The sequence below is a fragment of the Sceloporus occidentalis genome, unplaced genomic scaffold, assembly GCF_023333645.1.
Source record: "Sceloporus occidentalis isolate IW3139 unplaced genomic scaffold, rSceOcc1.0.p SCAF_10, whole genome shotgun sequence".
Classification (NCBI taxonomy): domain Eukaryota; kingdom Metazoa; phylum Chordata; class Lepidosauria; order Squamata; family Phrynosomatidae; genus Sceloporus; species Sceloporus occidentalis.
In genome coordinates, this window is record NW_028316990.1 from 9,684,920 (window position 1) to 9,698,352 (window position 13,433).

The following is a 13,433-nucleotide window of genomic DNA, read 5'->3' on the forward strand; positions in this document are numbered from 1 at the left end:
CAGCAAAGTCAGTTCAGTCCAAGTCATGCCCAGTCCAACTGGTATAGCTTAGCTTGGTCCTGTTGGGTGATGCCCAGGGTGACCAGAGGTCCTCTTTTTCTTGACCATGCCCTACATTTCAATCTTATGCTCAAGGGGTCTGGGAGGAATTGCAAAAAACATCCTCAGTTGAATATATAAAACAATACAGTTTATATAATATAATCTGTAAATAAATCATATGAAATGAATGTATATTTCTCTGAGGGTTTTTAGCTTTTATTTGGGAATCTGACATTTTTCTTCAGTCACCTACATTTTGTGTTGCCTTGTCTTCCTTTGTAGTTTGGTCAACCTGGGTATAGGAAACTACAACTCTCCATCACTGCACACCACCTTTGTTGGCTTTGCAATGGTGGGGATGGTAGTTTGATTCATACTTGGAGGGCACAGATTTAGAGAAGGGCTGGCTTAAAGAAACACCTAAAGGTTGAATCTAGCTATGTGGTGGTCTGGAGTGGGCCTTAAAGTGGAACTGTACTTGGTGGTCCTTTATCACAACAGCCCTATAAAGCAGGCAGGGCAAAGGGAGTTGGCCCAAAGTGAACTTCATGGTTCAGTGGGGATTTGAATCAGAGTATACAGGGCTATCATCCAACACACCCCTAATCCCTAGGATGCCTGTTGCAGGCTCGGCTCTGGGTCCAGCTCATGAGGGAGCTCCGGAATGGGATCAAGCTGAAGAAGGTGCAGGAGAAGCAGTTCAACCCCTTGCCCACTGAATACCAGCTGACTCCCTTTGAAATGCTGATGCAGGACATCCGGGCACGAAACTATAAGCTCCGCAAGGTCATGGTGAGTGCCGACATCCATGGGAGCAGTGGCTGACAGGGGATGGAGGTTCCAGTGGGGAACTGTGCAGTCCCCCACCATCTTGGGATTGGGATCGTGCTGTTCTCAAAAATCACCATTTTGAAAGGGACTGTAGAGAAAAATTGAGATTTTTGGAAGGTAGGTCTGGGTTCTGAGGTGCTTGTAGAGGTATGGGGGTATTTTTGTGTGTTTTCCATGCATTTTGGGGTAGCTCGCTGAATGGTTTTTTTATGGGGGGAGATTGCCCAAAAATCATGCCTTTTTTTTAAAGGGGGGGTTGGGGAGGTTTAGGAGCATAGTGGGATGCTTAGGAAGTGGGTACCATTTGATAATAGCAGGACTTACAAAGCCAACTGTTGTTCTAAATAATCTTTCCCCTCAATAAATGGACTTGGAAGGGGCACAATGGCAAAGGGGCAGAGAGTCAAGCAAAAAATAAATGAGTGCTTCTAACCTTTCCTTTTCTGTTTGTGTGTGTTATCCACCAGGTGGATGGTGACATTCCTCCCAAGGTGAAGAAGAACGCTCATGAGCTCATCCTTGATTTCATAAGATCCCGGCCACCCCTGAGACAGGTAAGGGTCATCCCTGACTTTCTGCCCTCCCAGTAGACATCCCAGGAAGGTAGCTCCTCTCTATTGGTATATCAGTATGCAAGGGATCTTGTAGCACCTGGGGCTTTCCCTGGTTTAAAATGTACCTGGGCAAGTGTCTTGATGTCTTCTTGGCAAGGCTGATGGGTTTCCACTCTGTCCGGCTGAATTTGGTGCTTTCCACAGAGGTAGAATTCAGAGACACAGCTGTGTTCGTCTGAAATATGTATGCTTTTCACCCAGTCTCACAGGTGCTACACAATCCCTTTGCATAGTGGTGTCACACTTGTTAACTCCCAGCAAGTTGACTTTGACTTACAGTGACCCCATGAATGAGGGACCTTCAGGTCACCCTGTTATCAGCAGCTCTGTTCAGGTCTTGTAGATCCAAGGCTGTGGCTAACTTTGATAGAGTTCCTCCACCTTGAATGTTGTTTTCCTCTTTTCCTACTGCCTTCTGCCTTATTAGGCATTATTGTAACTGTTGTTGTTGTTGTGTGCCTTGAAGTCATTTCCGACTTAAGACAACCCTATGATGCAGTTTTCTTGGCAAGATTTGTTCAGAGGAGGTTTGACGTTGCCTTCTCCTGAAACTGAGAGAGCATGGCTTGCCCAGTGGGTTTCCATGGCCAAGCTGGGAATCAAACCCTGGTCTCCAGAGTCGTAGTCCAACACTCAAACCGCTACACCATGCTGGCTTCTCATTGTTTATATCCTTGCCAAATGTGCCTGCAGAGGTTGTAGGACAGAGAGAAGGAGGATCCTGTAAGCACTTCAAAACCCAGGCAGGTTCCTATGGGAGGATGCAGTTCTTTAAATGAGCTATGTAGTCTCTGTGGCGGTGATAGACTGACTTTGCAACCTTCCTTCCCTCCTACCTGTCTTTCCTTCCTTCCTCCCTTGCAGGCTTCAGAACGGAGGCTCCGGCCGATGCCCCAGAAGCAGCAGACGCTCCATGAGAAGATTTTGGAGGAGATCAAGCAGGAGCGGAAGCTTCGGCCTGTTGAGGAGCGGTACCAGAATCAGAAAGGTGAGTATGGCCACAGGGAGATCAACGGGGGAAGCCAGTGGGGTTGAAGAGCGGCCGAGTCAGGAAACAGTAAAATTTCAAAAGTCAAATTGAAAGGTTTGAGGAGTGTTTCCAAAATCCCAACCCAGGTCCCTGGACAGTGCAGGGTGTTTCAGAAATAGTTGAAGCAAGTAAGGCATTCCCTTAGGTTAGCAACTCATATCACAACCAAATTTGGGGAAATCCCTCCCCCTCCTTTATTTAGAAGACAACTCCCAGAATCCCCCAGACAGCAGGAGTTGTCATCCTGAATAGGAATTTTCCAAGCTTTGGTTGGGATTGCTAGAGGAGAGCTGTAGATTGACTTGGGGCCCTTTCACACTCCAGAATTATGGTGCTATGATTCCCCTTCAGCTGCCATGACACCTTGCTCTGGAATGCTGGGATGAAATCTTCTGTGTCAGATTTTCCAACCCACCCTGTTCCTTGTTAGAAAGAAGGTGCAAAGGTGGAGTTGTCCTGCTGCTTCAGCCAATTTCTCCGATGCCTTCCTCTTGTTGTTCTTCCAGGATTCGGCTCCGTCCCCTGCCTAGTGAAGGCTTGTACAAGTAACGCCAAGTCCACCTCTTGCATCAACCTCTCCGTTTCAGACTCCAGCACCCCAACGCAACGCCAGAGGCCCCGGGTCTTGCTGAAGGCTCCCACATTAGCAGAGATGGAGGAGATGCTTACCTCTGAAGTAAGAAGGGTTTGGCCTTTGGGTTTTCAGGAGAAAGGGGATTCCTTGATGGGTAGGAAGAGATTTTTGGGAAGAGTTGGACTCATGGGCAAGATGTGTCCCAAGGACTTTATAAGCAGGTTAAGTCTCCTTTATCCAGAATTCCCAAACCTGAAATATTCCAAAAAACAAAACTAAACACCTTTAGTCCCAAGCATTTCAGATAAGGGAGATTCAACCAGTATTTATATTCTGCCTTTCTTCCATCACAGGATTCAAGATGATTAGTTACTGTTGTTGTTTTTAATTAATTTTTTAAATTTTACATATAAACATATGCATAAACATATAGACATATTTCCACATATACATGTTGCTTTTAAACTTTATAATATCTATGCCTTTTCCTATACATAGTCTGCTTCTGCCTATTTCTAACTTCCCATACTAGAAGAACCCCATGTTAAAACTACATTTCCTTTTTTTACCAAACTGTTCTTATCTTATTAAATATAGGAAACAAAAACAATCTAATTCTACTAATACAAAGGATTAATGCTTATGTGAAGTCAAAGGCTTTCATGGCTGGCATCCATAGTTTTTTGTGGCTTTTTTGGGCTATGTGGCCATGTTCTAGAAGAGTTTGTTCTTGACGTTTTGCCAGCATCTGTGGCTGGCATCTTCAGAGAAGGCTGGCATAGTACTGAGTGGGGTATATGGAACTGACGAAGAAAATCCAGCAAATGCTTTGCTCAGCCAAGGACCAGAGAGACCCTCTCACAGCCGTAGGAGTTTAGCGCATACCATGCAGCTGCGGACAAGTCTCCATAGGGACTACCAAACGCCGTGTGCAAACAAGAATCAAGGAACACGAGAGACACTGCAGACTGGGCCAGCCAGAAAAATCAGCAGTAGCAGAACATGCCACAAACCATCCTGGGCATAAAATACTGTTTGAAACCACTGAAGTTCTGGACCATGCCAACCACTACCATGTCAGGATGCACAGGGAAGCCATTGAAATCCACAAACACCTGGACAACTCCAACAGGAAAGAGGAAACCCTTAAAGTAAACAAGGTTTGGCTACCAGTCCTGAAAGATAGCAGGATCAAGACTCAACAAATGCAAATGAGAACTCTCCCAGCAGATGATAAGCACTATCAAGCAGACATTAATCCTCTTGTGGACTGCCATTAGTAACAAAAAATATACATGCAAATCACTCCTGCCTTTCCAGATCACACAATATATATAGCCAAGTCCTTTCCAGGCAAGCATTCTCTGAAGATGCCAGCCACAGATGCTGGCCAAACGTCAGGAGGAAACTCTTCTAGAACATGGCCACAGAGACCGAAAAACCCACAAAAAACTAATGATAAATGCTTATTATGCTAAATTATATATATATATATATATATATATATATATAACCACTTATCATATTTGATAATTCTTCATATCCATTTTTATCAATATACCCCATTGATCACTTATGTATTTTATTTATCCTTTACGTATTTCACTTCTCATGAGACATGTCAATTTGTCTAATTCTGCTATATCTAATAACTTTAATAACCATTCTTCTAATGTTAGTATTTTTACATTCCTTCCATATTTGAGTCATCAATAGTTGTTGCTGTTTTGTGTACTGTAGTCCAGCACTAAAACCACTATGGGACCCAAGTCTAAACACAGAATGGATTCCCCACACCACTGACACGGGGAGTTGGCATCGACTGACTCCCTGAAAGGAAACGCTTGCTAAATCCTGGAATTTCTAAAGATGTGTTGAATCCCCATTTCTCTCTCTTTGTCTGCAGGAGGAAGACTCTCCCAGCTCAGAGGCCATGCAAGAACCCAGGCCAAACATGCCTCTGAAGCGTGACCGCTCCTTCTCAGAGCAGGACCTGGCCCAGTTTCAGAATGAAAGTGGGACCAGTCAGCCTGATTTGGAGTACTTGGGAGACAATGGGTCTGAACCGAGACCCCGCTCAGGTACCCTGACCCCTGCATGGACCAGCATGGAGAACCTGGGCAAGTCTACCTCCCTTCCACAGCCCCCTTTTTCCTGTTAAAATCTTAAAATCCTCTTAACATAACCAGACTTTGGTGGGCATGACCCCAGGGCCCATTCCCTTGCTTGTATCTTCTCTCAATATTTTGTCCTCCCTTGACAGACAGACGTCAATTGCCAAAGAATTAAAGAGTGGAATAAAGCTGCTTTTTTCTCGTTTGAGTAATGAAAAGTCTCTGTGCTAGGTTTTTATTCCTGGCATCTGCTTTCCCCGCCTCAGATATATAAGATCATGGCAGAGCTCAGAAAAGTTACTTTTTTGGAGAAAAGTTCCCTGTTTACCCACCTCCATCCCTTTGACCAGCCTGGCTAGTGGTCGAAACGAATATTTGGGATTGATGGCAAGAAAATAAATAAATGCAGTTGGCCCTCTGTATTCACAGATTCTTTATCCACAGATTCAACTGTCCGTGGCTTGAAAATATATATATATCTGTTTGCTTTTTATATATAACACTATTTTACTTAAATTGTATTTAATGAGACTGGAGTATGCAAGGACTTTGGTGTCCATGGGAGGTCCTGGTCTCAGTAACCGCTGAGCCCAATAACTATTGGCAGAAAAACTGCTGGGCTTATGAACCAAGTCTGGAATATAGCAGAGTAGTTGACAAATTTGCAGAAATGTGGTTCACATCCTGAGTGAAGATGACAGGCCCTGGATGTCTTCCAGAAGTGAAGGAATTACAGGGATCTCGGGAACTCTGCAGCAATCACTGCTGCTCCGGCTCCAGCTGAATAAACAGCCAGAGAAGCCAGGCTCCCGAAAGTGCTATCTTTATTTACAGAGTGCTAACCACAAATCCCCAATGCTACTATACAGATGAATACCAACTCCTACTCAAACCCACAAGCAATTACTGGAAGCCCTTGAATTTATATACACTCCAGACCATGCGGTCTCCCAAACTCAGCCACTTTCTGTCCAGCACCGCAGTGTCCTCCTGTCCACGCAGACACATGTTTCATCATCCAGGCTTTGCTGCACGTAGTCAAGCAGAGTGACCTTGTGCCTATGAGCATCAGCTGTGGCTAATCAGCCTTGTCCTTCTGGTGCTGGATGCTCATGGCCACACACACATCTAAGCATTTCTCAGTGTGCTGGATTTTTAACCCCTAACAATTGGAACCAAATCCCAGCAGTTATCAAGGATCCACTGTAAATAATTGAAGCATTTCTCTCAAAATGATTATAAAATTCTCTCTTAAAGTAACTTTTTGAAGCACTGGGGGAAATGTTACATTACAAGTTAAGCCTCTCTTATCTGGAATTTGGAAATCTGAAACACTCCAAAACCCAAAACTTTTTTCATGGGTCACTGAGAGTGTGACACCATTGCTTTCTGATGGTTCAAGATACACAAACTTTGTTCCATATACAAAATTATTAAAAGTATTTGTCTATAAAGTTACATTCAGACTATGTTGCATCAGGTATATGTGAAGTATAAATGAATTCTGCATTTAGACTTGGGTCCCATCTGCAAGATATCTCATTGCATAGATATATGCAAATACAGGTATTTCCAAAATTTGCAACATTTCTGGTCCCAAGCATTTCAGATAAGGGAGGCTCAACTTATATGAAAGTAGCTTTGTTCCTGCTTGTTATGTGAGTTTGTTGTGCACTTCCCCACCATTTTGTTGTTGTTGTTGTGTGCCTCCAACACAATTCCTCACATGTGAATGACATTTCCTTGCATGGCGTCTTTTCCAAGGTGTGCCCAAGATGGTGCTGACCATTCCCTGCCAATGTCCTGTTCCCCACCAGGTTCAGTCCCAGCCAGCTACCACCAGGTCCCTTATGGTGCCAGTCCTTTCCCGGCTAAACAGGGCTCCCTTGGCACTGTGGATGAAAAATCAGAGGCCAGCTTGAAATACCTGTGGCTGGTAAGTGACCTGGCCTGCTGTGGCGTGTGGTGGTCAAGGATTGTTCCTCCCTCCATCAATTCCTGAGGTTGGGCAAGAAGCCATTCCCCTTTTCATTTTCATACCTGCTGCCCAGCCTCTGTTTGAGAGCCTGGCATGCCGCTTCTGCCAGGTGGGAAGGTTGTCTCAGGGGTCATTCAGACGTTATTGGTTTTTTAGCACAACTATGTGAATAATCTCACTCATGCATTTTGTTGTCCGCACTATTTTTTTTATTTGAAACTGCATCTCTGCATATCTACGAGTTCAGTTGCTCGCATGTCAGTACTGCAAATAAAGATGGATAAATGTGGGTGTACTCAAAACACATTCAAGGCATGCAGGGTCTATCCTGGGTCTGTTTGCATCATCAGTTATTCACACAACCGATGATGCAAATCATTTAGGAAAACTCAGAAAAAAACCAGAGATTGATTATCCTGGGTTAAGTAGGTTTTTTCGCATTCGAAATGCATCTGAACACCAAAGATTCAACCCAGATTCTACCAGGATTATTTTCACCATCCAAATAAGTCCCTGCATTGGTGGGGTGTATTGGATGACCTCTGGGGATCCCCCCAACCCTACCAACCTGGCACAAGGCAGCTTCCCCCCCAAAAAAAGCCCCCATCTAAATTCTTTCCTCTGCAGCAAGAGTTCAGCCACCCGGTTGAGAGCCTGGCGCTTACCGTGGAGGAGATGATCAACGTGCGGCGAGTGCTGGTCAAAGCCGAGATGGAGAAGTTTTTGCACAGCAAGGAGCTCTACAGCAGCCTGAAGAAAGGGAAGGTGAGTCTTCCACCAGGACCAGAGGTGGTTAAAGGGGAGGAAATGGGATCTTGGTAGGAGAAGAGCTCCCAGAGTGTTTTAAAATTGTTCTTGGTGGTTTGTTTTCCCATGCAAAAGGTTCATAAGTGGATGTTTCTCCACTACATAAAACCCAGACATTATTATATTCATTATTATTATTAATTTTTAAAGGAGGAAGTCCTTTAAAAATACATTTACACACATCAGTATCCTTGCAATTTTTATTCTGGCCTCTACCAGAAAATGGTTGCTGCTGTTGTGTGCCTTCAAGTGATTTCTGACTTATTGCAACCACCCTGGGAATCTTATTTTACTAGTTTATATATGGTAAGACACACCGGACATTGGAATTCACAACCCTATCATGGGTTTTTATGGGCAAGATTTGTTCAGAAGAGGCTTCCCATTGCCTTCCCCTGAGAGAGCGTGACTGGCTGAAGGCTACCCAGTGGGTTTATGTGGCTGAGCCAGAGTTCTAATCCTGTTCTCTAGAGTCATGTCCAACGCTCAAACCGCTGCACCATGTCTGAATTTAAAAGGAAGGAAAATTAGCTGGGTATCCAGAACCCAGGAACTCCAATTTATACTGTATATATATATATATAAACAACAATGGCTTTTAAGTCTTCCGTTGAGAAAGAGGTGTCTTTGATGCTCTGATGTTTCTTTTTTCCTTCCTCCTTAGATCTGTTGCTGCTGCCGGACAAAGTTTGCTCTGTTCTCCTGGCCTCCCACTTGCCTCTTCTGCAAGAGGTGAGTTGGGGGGCTGTGCATGGCATGGTATGGATTGACAGATGCCGGTTGGAGTGGGGTGACTCCATCTTTCCCTCCCAAATCCTCTTTGCTTCTTTTCCTTTTAGGTCTGTCTGTGCCTCCTGCAGTCTGAAGGTAAGAGGCATCCCTCTTCTTTCTTGCCTGCCACAAATATGCTCCCCAAAAGGGCATAAGGAAGCCATGCCAGCCCACCATTAAACCAGCAGCTTCACCCTTCTCCTATGGGGCACCTTTCCTTTCCAGAGGTCTACAACAGGAGTGGGAATGATGCAACCCTATACATAGTGTTGACCTGCAAGCACCAGCAGCCTACATAGCCAAGAGTGAGGAACACTGGGGCTTGCAGTTGAACAAGACTAGGGGTTTGAATATTCATAATGATTCATTTTCAGGTCAAAAAGTACATTTCCCAGCAGTTGGGAAACTACCATCAGGAAGAATAACAGACTGGCAAAAATTTTGTGCATTTTTCTCCTGATATTAGTAGTCTCAAAGTATTACACAGGAATTACTCTCTAGAGAAAAACACATTTGTTTGTTCAAAAAGAAACCTGTTTTCTGCACAGAAAACAGATTTCCTGTGTAGAAAACCACTATTTTCCTTACGTCTATGAAAGCTCATGCTGCCAAAATCTTTCAGTTAGTCCCAAAGGTGCTGCAAAATCTCTGTACATATTCTTTTCTTCTGTATTTTCAGATCAAGATGCCTTCGAAGAAACTTGCCCATATCCCTGTCTACGCCCTGGGTTTTGAGACCCTGCCAGGCTCTTTAGGACCCAAGGCACCCCCATTTCGGAAAAAAGAGACTTTCCAGTAAGGGGTGCTCTGTTCCATCATCCCCTCCCTCCTGCTGGCTGCGGGTGGGTGGGAGGTTTTGGGGAGAATTGTACTCCAGAAAAGGAGAGTCTTGCCTCCCTCCTTGCCTAGGATGTACTCCCTATATCTTCACCGGTTGCCTTTCAGCTCCTTGCAGGGCACCTGCTGGCGGAGCGTGGAGGAAGAGTTCCCCTACATTTACGCCCATGGTTCAGTGCTCAAGGACGTTTGCTCCGACTGCTCCGGGTTTGTCACGGATGTGGTCAGCTCCAGCCGGAAGAGCGTGGACATCTTGAACACCACACCGTGCCGGAGGAGCCGCAAGACGCAATCCCTCTACATCCCTTCCAGCTAGACCCCGGTGCCAGATCTGGAGCAACACATCTCCCTATCCACACCTGGCCTTTTGCAGATGGTTTTCCTTCTGCCTCCAAGGCACCAGAGATGGGAGTCTCCACATTATCTTCGGGGGGCAGAGGAAGCCCTGCTAGCCTTGCCTGGACTCCTCACAGTAGATCACCAACCTCTCGGCTTACTACTACGACATCCAGCATCCCCGTTTCCCACGCCCTTTTGCCTTCTACGAATGCCTCCTGCCTGCATCTGCGTGTATGTCGGTGTACATATATACATACTGTAGACACTCTGTATTTATTACCTACGGATCCATTGCTGGATCCACTCACAGGCTGCATTTACTCAGAGAAAAAGCAAATTCGCCCTCCCTCGTGCCCACCCCATTGCCCACTCTCTTTGGATTTCAAGCAAGCAAGAAAAAGGGAACAAGGTAAGGAGAAGACCCCACCGCATTTTAGACAAGGGAACAGAACCAGCCACTAAGGGGACGAAATATCTTTCACACGACACATTTCTAGCACTTTGACTCTACTTTAACGGCCATGGCTTCATCCGATAGAAGCTTGGGATTTATAGTTTGGGAAAGGATGCTAGGAATTCTCTGCAAGTGCCTCCCCCAGATTACAACTCTCAGCATTTGGTAGGATGCAGCCTCAGCAGTTAAAGTTGGGACCGAAGTGCTTGAATTGTGCGATGTAGAAAAGAACCCAAGAAAGCAAACCTTACCCTAAACGTGCCTAGCTTATTTCCTCTTCCTTCCCAGATGGACTAGCCAGAGCATACTATAGCTGCCATAATTCCCCTAGCCAGATTCCCCACATCTATGTTCATAACTAGTTGGGGGAGTCTGGGATTTGTAGTGCCCCCCAAAGCAATTTTTCTGTGCCCTGCAAATGAAGCTCTGCCAAGGCTTGTCCTCTTGAGATATCCAAAGAAGTCATGCCTTTGCTTGCCAATTCTATTTAATTTTTTGAGGGTCTGCCTTTTCTCCCCCCCCCCTCTCTTTTCCCTTTTGGGTGTCCCCTCTTTATCTGCCTTTCTCCTGGCAGACGGATGTGCTTTTTAAAACCTGGTTAGACATTTACAGTTTGGTTAAGATTTGAGAGGGAGGTTCCACCCACCCGCCTTGCCCTCTGCAAATTAAGGATGCTCTTTTATGTGTACGGTACAACATGTAATAAAATACCTCATTTATTTTGTAAGCATTTAAATGAAAAGTGAACCATTCCTGTATGTTGGGTCTCCTGGAGCAGGGAACCGCAAAGGTGGAGTAATAGGCTGCAATTGGGGACAAGTTATTTTTTGGACAGCATCTGCAAGTATCCCCTGGCCAGCATGGCCAATGGAATACAGACAGTTGCAGTCTAAAAAAACGACATCTCCAAGTTGTGGGTTGTAGTCTTCCAAAACTAACATTTCCAAGCTCTGCTGTTGTTCCCTATAATCTCCAAAGGTAATTTCATCAGTTTCTTCCCTAATTCATAACTGATTGGAGATTTTGTAGTGGAAGCTGATGAGAGCCAGCGTGGCGCAGTGGTTTGAATGTAGGACTATGACTCTGGAGACCAGAGTTCAAATCCTAGCTTGGCCATAGAAGCCCACTGGGTGACCATGGGCAAAGTCACACTCTCTCAGCCTCAGAGGAAGGCAAAGGCACACTCCCTCTGGACAAATCCTGCCAAGACAACCTTATGACAGGGTGGTTAAAGTCAGAAATGACTCAAAGGCACACAACAAGTGGAAGCTGGGCAGCTAGGATTGACAAGTCAGGATTAATGGCTGCCCTGAGATTTCAGGTCCAACACCTGAGACCTTGTGATGTCATAAGGGAAAGGGAGAGGCCTGGTGATGTCATAAGGGCCAGCCCCAGTGATGTCATTAGGCAGGATGTCTTAAGCATCAACCATATTTTGCAGAGTGTGCCACTCAAAAAAACACGACTATAACAAATGGGGGAAATATGTAGGCATGCACTTTCCAGGACAGTGCTCTCACCCTGAGATTCCTCTGCCAGACCCTGAGATTTTAAATACTACGGTTCCCTTCTGGAAAGTTTCCTTGAAAAATGGCATACTCTTTGAAGGTTTAACTTTGCAAAGGAACTCCAAATTAGCACATTTAGACCAACAGAGGCAGGTCCAACTGTTCCCCAGCAGATGGAAGAGGGACCCTACTGCCAGGAAACATTTCCTCCCATCATCTTCCAGTCTTTACTTTTGCCAGAGTTGACAACCGTGGAGGAGAGCAGGGCAGAAAGCAGGCTAAATGTCCCTCTGCAAGGGAGACAAAAAAAGTCTTCATATACCCAAGGCATGAGAAAACAAATATATCCTCTGGCAGGGAAGAATAAATAATTGTACAGTTTTCCTCTTTGCTGCAGGAAAGTTGTCAAGAATGTAGAATTTTTGCAGTTCAGTACTACTTCTGTGTTGTTTTCTGTGCAGAAAATGCTGTTTTCTGTTCAAGAACTACCCTGCATACGTTTCTTGCACAGAATAAGTCCCAAACTCCTTAATGGCTTGTAGTCTTCCACAACCTTTAACAATGAACCATTTACTGGGTTCAGAGAAGTAAAGGAACAACAGAGTATCACCATTGGCTGTTAATCTTCCGCCAGCCTTGGGGCCTGTCTTCATTCCTTGCTTTGTGGGAATAAACCGCCTCCCTAAGCTTTGTATATATAACACCCCAATATCTTGTATATTAAAATATTTGCAAATTGCACATTGCTAAACACACACGGTTAAATGCAATAGATGCTTTATAACACATGTGCAGCCTATACCTACAGGTCCACAGCTGGGGCATGCAAATAAGCAATGTGGAAATTAAATGTTGAGTCCATGTGGGAACATCTGCACATGATGCAGAGACCTCAGACTCTGGGAAAGGTTGGAAGGGAATGGGGTGCAGAACCTTTGGACTTTTAGGGGGTGGGTTGGACTATAATCTTTTTCATATTGCACAATTATAGTCCTTTCATGCCACTTTAACTGCTATGGTCCCATCCTATGGTATTCTGGCACTCAGAGCTTCATAAGTTAGTATTGAAATCCCAGGATCCTGTAGGAGGAAGGAGTGATACAAGATGTGTCTCTCTTACCCAGAACCCCAACATCCAAAATACTCCCAAACCCAAAACTTTATTCATTGGGGGACTGGTTCAGCATACACAAACTTTGTTTCACGCACAAAATTATTTTAAAATACTGTATAAAACGGCATTCATAAGGTATAAGGAATATAGCAAACATAAATGAATTTAGTGTTTAGACTTGGGTCCCATCCTCAAGAGGTATCTCTATGCAAATAGAGGTACTCCAAAATCCAAACCACTTCTGTCCCAAGCATTTTAGATAAGAGAGACTCAATGTATATTAAAACATTACAACATCAGATCAGAGGTTGGAAGAGAGATCTCTTCAGATCCTGGAAGCTGCAAAGAAACCCAAATAAAAATCAGGTCTGAAAGGTATTATCTTTTCCAAGCTCTGGTCAAGGTTGTGCAGGTCATTTT

At 44.7% G+C, this 13,433-nt stretch overlaps 1 protein-coding gene across 4 annotated transcripts in view; it reads left to right on the top strand.

Annotated features, from left to right (window-relative positions):
• SPIRE2 (spire type actin nucleation factor 2) overlaps positions 1-11,121 on the top strand; it is a 32,438-nt gene extending 21,317 nt beyond the window's left edge. For 3 of the 4 annotated variants that reach the window (XM_089539653.1, XM_089539656.1, XM_089539654.1), the window contains 11 exons: positions 670-834; positions 1,341-1,427; positions 2,352-2,475; positions 3,024-3,193; positions 4,998-5,211; positions 7,023-7,141; positions 7,811-7,948; positions 8,655-8,722; positions 8,830-8,857; positions 9,441-9,556; positions 9,707-11,121. In XM_089539653.1, the coding sequence (XP_089395779.1) occupies positions 670-834; positions 1,341-1,427; positions 2,352-2,475; positions 3,024-3,193; positions 4,998-5,211; positions 7,023-7,141; positions 7,811-7,948; positions 8,655-8,722; positions 8,830-8,857; positions 9,441-9,556; positions 9,707-9,914 (1,437 nt within the window). In that variant the 3' untranslated portion in view covers positions 9,915-11,121. The remainder of the gene's footprint in view (positions 1-669; positions 835-1,340; positions 1,428-2,351; positions 2,476-3,023; positions 3,194-4,997; positions 5,212-7,022; positions 7,142-7,810; positions 7,949-8,654; positions 8,723-8,829; positions 8,858-9,440; positions 9,557-9,706) is intronic. The other variant, XM_089539655.1, reaches the window with a different exon arrangement.
• Positions 11,122-13,433: the final 2,312 nt, after the last annotated feature.